Genomic DNA, 6,000 nt, shown 5'->3' with positions numbered 1-6,000 from the left:
CAATAGTGGGATTTATTACTCTATCTCAGTCATATAACCAACAGTTTGAATGATGCAAGACGCTTGTGTGGGGACTAGGGAGGGTCTATCCAGGACATGACATGATCCATAGCTGGTTTATAGCTCTATACTCTGGCTCTAACGCCCCCATATGGAATAACCCTGCAACCAGCTGCTCAGCCAGAAGACGTGGCACTCATTTGAATAGCCCATTCCCAACTTCTAGAAGTTTCTTTTCCAGGGTATATAAGCCAGAGGAAAGAGTCGGAACACTAGTCAACAGAACACATAACTCAGAGGAGAGACCGTATCAATCTGTACCAGGTAAGGGCTGGGAAATAGTGGGAGATGACGCTATGTTTTGACCAGGAATGTAGAGGAAAAATGTGTTGTTTTTCTTTTGTGTAGAGAAACAGTACAATACATCTGCATTTAGAGACTGAATAGCTCTCATATCAGCATAATTCCCTGTAAACTCATCATACACTGTTAACTGGAAGAAGACATTAGGATGCATGAGGATATTACACTGTTTTAAGACAACTTATATCATGCAGTTATACCAGTGCGTGTTACCATATTTTCTTGCTATTTTCTTTCTATTTTCTTTGAAATGGGTGAACTACAATCTGTTATTCAATTGAAAAGAGAAAACTATGAAACACTGCATTCATTTGATTAGGGAAATTATTTGGTTGTGGTGGGAGGTTCAAATGAAATCACTCTTTTGGAATGTTGTTGCTGCTCCACTGTGGCACTTTTGATTGTATATACGTTTTATTCTGGGATACACACTAGCCAATGAGAGGTTTGTCTGTATGACTGCATGATGTACAAATAAATAATCTTGCTTGAAACCATAATCAATGCATTAAGCAATGGCCCCTGTGGTGAGGGAAGATGCAGTGAATATACAGAATATACATAAATTAAATGAGACAAATATTTCTCCATATGGGCATGACATGTTTTATTACCTGCTCAATGTTGATTGCCCCATGCACCTTTCATATTGCAGACATCAATATGAAAAGCTTTCAAAGTATCCCAAGATGATGCAAAGTGAAAATACCATGAGTGAACCAATATACAGCCAGCGTAGGGCATTAAGTTATCAACATGCAGTGATATCAGAAGCTGGATCAGATGCCACTCCTGATTTTTAGATGTTGTTCCTGGGCATACACATTTGGTCCTTTGTTTGAACAAGTGGGATGCTGCTCCTTTGCCTGTTGGTTCACGTCCACTGCTGGCAAAAGATACATCAGAAGGTTCTAGAACTGTTCAGTACTACAGATACTATAAACACATGGCATCATATTCAAACGCACTGATGATACAGTATTGATGCCAATGCAACAATAGACACACATGCACACACAATGCAAATGTGATAGCTGTGAACAAAAACAGGAATTTCTATTAAGGTTAATACAGTTTCCTGATTCCCTGTAAACTCATTGTACACTATAACTGGAAGAAGACATTTGAGGATATTACACTGTTTTAAGGCAACTTAAATCATGCAGTTATACCAGTGCTTGTTACCATCTTTGCTTACTGATGCATTATTTGAAATGGGTGAACTACAATCATTGATTCAATTGAAAAGAGAAAATTATGAAACACTGCATTCATTTGAGTAGGAAAATGATTTGGTTGTGGTGGGAGGTTCAAGTGAAATCACTCTTTTGGAATGTTGATGCTGCTCCACTGTGGAACTTTTGATTGGATATACATTTTATGGGGTATGCACTAGCCAATGAGAGAGGTTTGTCTGTGTATGATTGCATGAAGTACTTACTGTATGTATCCATATCAAAGAAATAATCTTAACAAATACAAAACAATAACCATAACCAATGTGTTAAGCAATGGACCCTGTGGTAAGGGAAGATGCAGAGAATATACATAAGTTCAATGAGACAAATTTCTCCATATGGGCATGACATGTTTTATTACCTGCTCAATGGAGATTACCCCATGCACCTTTGTCTTTCAGAATGAAAAACGCAGACATCAATATGAAAAGCTTTCGAGGTATCCCAAGATGATGATACAACAGCAAAGAAAGTCATATAATAACTTCCATGGGCATAGAGCACACACTGGATGGCTGGCTGCTGATACAGCTCAAGTGTGCTGCTGATGTGGCAGGATAAATGGCTGCCTTTGATTGGAAACTCTTGATTTTACACAGATCTTGCCCTCTTATTCTACAAGGGTTTAACATTTGTAGTTCTTGTGGTGGTTATTTTCATACATTATCTAATCATAAAGTGTCAGTCAATCATGCTCTAACAACACAGTAAAGATCGTTCTGTCTTTAGCAGACAAAAAATATTTTGAATTATGTGCCTTTGGGTTTCATGACCAACACAAGATAATCAACATCAATAACATAATTCCTCTGTTATTTTCTATTTTTCTCTTAGGCTTCCATAGCTGCACATGTAGACGGAAAGGATGTGGGTGACCAACCTCGTAGCTCTGTGTCTGCTGGCCCTGGCTGCCTCCAGCCAGGACCAGAAACTGAGCAGCCATGCAACCACCATGGCTGAAAGCAGTGCCAACCTGGCTTTCAGTCTCTACCACACGGTGGCCAAGGAGAAGGGCCTGGACAATATCCTCATCTCACCAGTGGTGGTGGCCTCTGCCCTGGGGATAGTGGCCCTTGGGGGCAAGGCCTCCACTGCCTCTCAGGTGAAGTCCGTCCTCAGTGTTTATGCCCTGAGAGATGAGCATCTGCACTCTGGTCTCTCTGAGCTCCTGACTGAGGTAAGAGACGTCAAAGCGCGTAACACCACCTGGAAGATCAGCAACCGTCTATATGGCCCCAGCTCAGTCAGCTTCACAGATGACTTTGTGAAGAGCAGCAAGAAGCACTACGACTATGACCACTCTAAGATCAACTTCAGGGACAAGCGGAGTGCGGTGAACTCCATCAATGAGTGGGCTGCCAAATCTACAGACGGCAAGCTACCAGAGATTACCAAGGATGTACAGAACGCTGATGGTGCCATAATTGTCAACGCTATGTTCCTCAAGCGTAAGTTCCGTTAAAGGTACATTATATACTGTAACTAGTTATTTTAGGGGTAATACAGTGTGAATTGATAGACTCATTTGATTATGTTTCAGTTAACAAATTCCATTCTCTCTCCACAGCTCACTGGGATGAGAAATTTCATGAAAAAATGGTGGACAACCGTGGCTTCCAGGTGACTCATTCGTTCACCATTGCTGTTCCAATGATGCATCGCACAGGTGGGTTTTGCTTTATACCATTTAGATATCAAATGATTATTTACAACACCATTGAAATGATCTCATCTCATTTCATTGCTGTATTCATTTCATAGGTTTGTATGACTTCCATGAAGACACTGAGAACAGGCTGTATGTACTGAGCATGCCCCTGGGCCAGAAGCAGTCCACCATGGTGATCATCATGCCTTACCACCTGGAGCCCCTGGAGAGGCTGGAGAAGTTGCTAACCCGCAACCAGCTGGCCAACTGGATGAGCAAGATGGAGCAGAAGGCTATAGCAATTTCCCTGCCCAAAGTCAGCATGGAAGTCAGCCACAACCTTCAGGTAAACACCACAATAATTAGGACACATTTGCATTAGGTTTGATGACCTACAGGACTTCACTTCACTAGATAGACTTTATAAAAACTCATTCACTCTCTGTCTGCTTCTTCTAGAAACATCTAGGTGAGCTTGGTCTGACTGAGGCTGTGGACAAAGCTAAAGCTGACCTGTCCAAGATCTCTGGTAAGAAAGACCTGTACCTGTCAAATGTCTTCCATGCCTCTGCCCTGGAGTTGGACACAGAGGGAAACCCCTTTGACACCGACATCTTTGGCACAGACAAGTTGAGAAACCCCAAGCTGTTCTACGCTGATCATCCCTTCATCTTCATGGTGATTGACAACAAGACCAACTCCATCCTCGTCATTGGCAGAATGGTCCGACCCAATGGCGACAAGATGCGTGATGAGCTATAATATTGTAATTAGCTGTGGTTAGTTTGCCAATAACAATTGAAACTTGGCAGGAAAGAGTATATGTACATGAGTGTATGTGCATTATGGTATGACTGTTACCGCTATGACATTCTAATAAACTATCTGAATATCTGGGCCTATTGATAGATCACATACAAAGGGAACATGTGTGTATACGTTTGAATGCATGACGTTTTGCCTCGCTATGTCAAACCCCCATTACGTGCCTTGTCAGAGAATTTAATACAAAAATGGCAGATGGCACGACAGCATGCTTATATCAAGCGTGATCTCACCAATTTTTGCCTTCATTGTAAAACATGGTGTGGTATAAGTTGGATACTTCCTGTGGGCCTTTTCTTGCACTATCTTCAACATTTGTAGAAATAAAAAATAATAAAAAATTGCACAAGTTTATTTTATGGTGCTTTCTTCCACCCTGCAAAACCCATTCCCCATGCTTTCACAGTTGTTTTTGCCACCCATCTGTACTGTAGTGTAATTGTTGCTCTACACTAGCTAGACTTACAATAGAGAAGCAATGCATATCAGCTGCATTGATTGAATGAACTACACTGTTGCTGTAGGGTTTTGTTTTTAATGGTGTGATAATTCAGTATTGTGTACCTTTGTCTCTTTTTGAATAAAAAATAAATAAAATCTAAATTAGTTTTTGAGTTTTATATATATTGTTGATATAGTAAGGCCCGCCCGTTAGCAGCTCCGCCAAAGAGTTAACTGTTGGTGTTGTAGCTATCACAGCTGGTTTGTAAGTGAAAAAATTGAGAGTTCAATACTTGCTTAGGGCAAGCTACTCTACCCCGCGTTCGCTACATTGGTGTTAGCAGTAGGATGGCGCCCGTGAGGCCATCGGAGAGACGTGTCCATGTGAGGCACTTGGTATAGTGAAGTGTGTGTGTGTGAAGTGAAGTGAGGGCACACTCCCGAATGGAGGGGATAGTGTAACAACCATGTGTAAGGCCTCTTAGCAGCTCCACCAAGGGAGTTAACTCTGAGTAAGCTAAAGATTGTGAGTTCGACACCCACTTAGGGGCAAGCTACCCTGCCGTTCTCTACAATACACACACACACACACACACACACACACACACACACACACACACACACACACACACATATATATTTCATCTTTGCCATTTATCAACATTGTTAATCCACTGTAGACATCTGAATAGTTTTTATCAAAGAAGTGAACCTTAAATTATCAACAAAAGGTTTTGCATAATAATCAGCAAGTCCTCTTCAGAGTTGAAAGTTGTGCAGTGTTCTGTCTAACCAGAGTTCAATGAGGAAAGTGATAACAATCTTTCCAGTTGGCAGGATGGCTAACATTCAGGCATGTAGGGACTGACAATGAGGGCTTTTCCTCCCTGGGGACCCAATGTTATAAACCTTTTGCCTTTTAGTTGGTATGGCCCAGAAGGAGTTATTGTTCGGAGGGATCTAGGGGTTACATCCTTGGTAGTAAAGGCTGGAGTGCAGAGGTAACATGGTGAGACAGAGAAAAGCAAATGCAACATTTCAAATCCAGTAATAAGGATAAACCTATGATAATGATAAACCTATCACCAAACCTTGAATCTATTGTAAATGTAATGTCTTGTAAATGTAAATGTAAATGTAAATGTTCAGTCTGAGACTAACATAATATGAATAGGGAATGCTATCTTATTAGAAACAGTTAAACAATTTTGATGAAGATGCTTTAAAAGGCAACATATGTAAATTAAAACTTACTTGCAAAAGCACCTGCAGTGACAATATCAGGTATGCAGACATTTTTTTTTATTCATTGACCCCATTTCAGTTAAAATGAAAGTCTTCATCACAATATTACAAAAGAAACAGTCGAGTGATAAGAAGAGAGAGGGGAGAGAGAGGACAGAAAGATCAAGAGATATGTTCTTAGCACCATCTTCTGGTTCATTGTGGAACAATTATTCGGACTCAATAGCTGATTTCAATGAA

The 6,000-nt window shown here is 40.7% G+C and overlaps 1 protein-coding gene across 4 annotated transcripts; it reads left to right on the top strand.

The window, feature by feature from the left end:
* Window positions 1–228: 228 nt before the first annotated feature.
* On the top strand, window positions 229–4,671 carry serpinh1b (serpin peptidase inhibitor, clade H (heat shock protein 47), member 1b). Of its 4 annotated transcripts, XM_083694476.1 has the most exons (6): window positions 236–324; window positions 2,003–2,040; window positions 2,436–3,049; window positions 3,169–3,267; window positions 3,363–3,595; window positions 3,709–4,671. In XM_083694476.1, exons 3-6 carry the CDS (start codon window positions 2,467–2,469, stop codon window positions 4,009–4,011), a joined length of 1,218 nt encoding a protein of 405 aa, XP_083550602.1. In that variant the 5' UTR covers window positions 236–324; window positions 2,003–2,040; window positions 2,436–2,466; the 3' UTR covers window positions 4,012–4,671. The 4 variants fall into 4 exon arrangements, with proteins under 4 accessions (XP_083550601.1, XP_083550604.1, XP_083550602.1 ...); XM_083694475.1 differs by having other exon boundaries at window positions 229–324; window positions 2,003–3,049; XM_083694478.1 differs by lacking the exon at window positions 2,003–2,040 and having other exon boundaries at window positions 231–324.
* The last annotated feature ends 1,329 nt before the right edge of the window (window positions 4,672–6,000 follow it).

This window comes from Argentina silus (assembly GCF_951799395.1).
Source record: "Argentina silus genome assembly, chromosome: X".
Taxonomy (NCBI): domain Eukaryota; kingdom Metazoa; phylum Chordata; class Actinopteri; order Argentiniformes; family Argentinidae; genus Argentina; species Argentina silus.
This window is presented reverse-complemented; position numbering and strand designations above follow the sequence as displayed.

Excerpts from the sequence above, each read along its gene's own strand:
- serpinh1b (XM_083694475.1), top strand. The coding sequence starts at position 2,467 with ATGTGGGTGACCAACCTCGTAGCTCTGTGTCTGCTGGCCCTGGCTGCC. Across the intron at positions 3,050-3,168 it reads CAACGCTATGTTCCTCAAGC|CTCACTGGGATGAGAAATTT; the intron begins GTAAGTTCCGTT and ends CTCTCTCCACAG. Across the intron at positions 3,268-3,362 it reads TCCAATGATGCATCGCACAG|GTTTGTATGACTTCCATGAA; the intron begins GTGGGTTTTGCT and ends TTCATTTCATAG.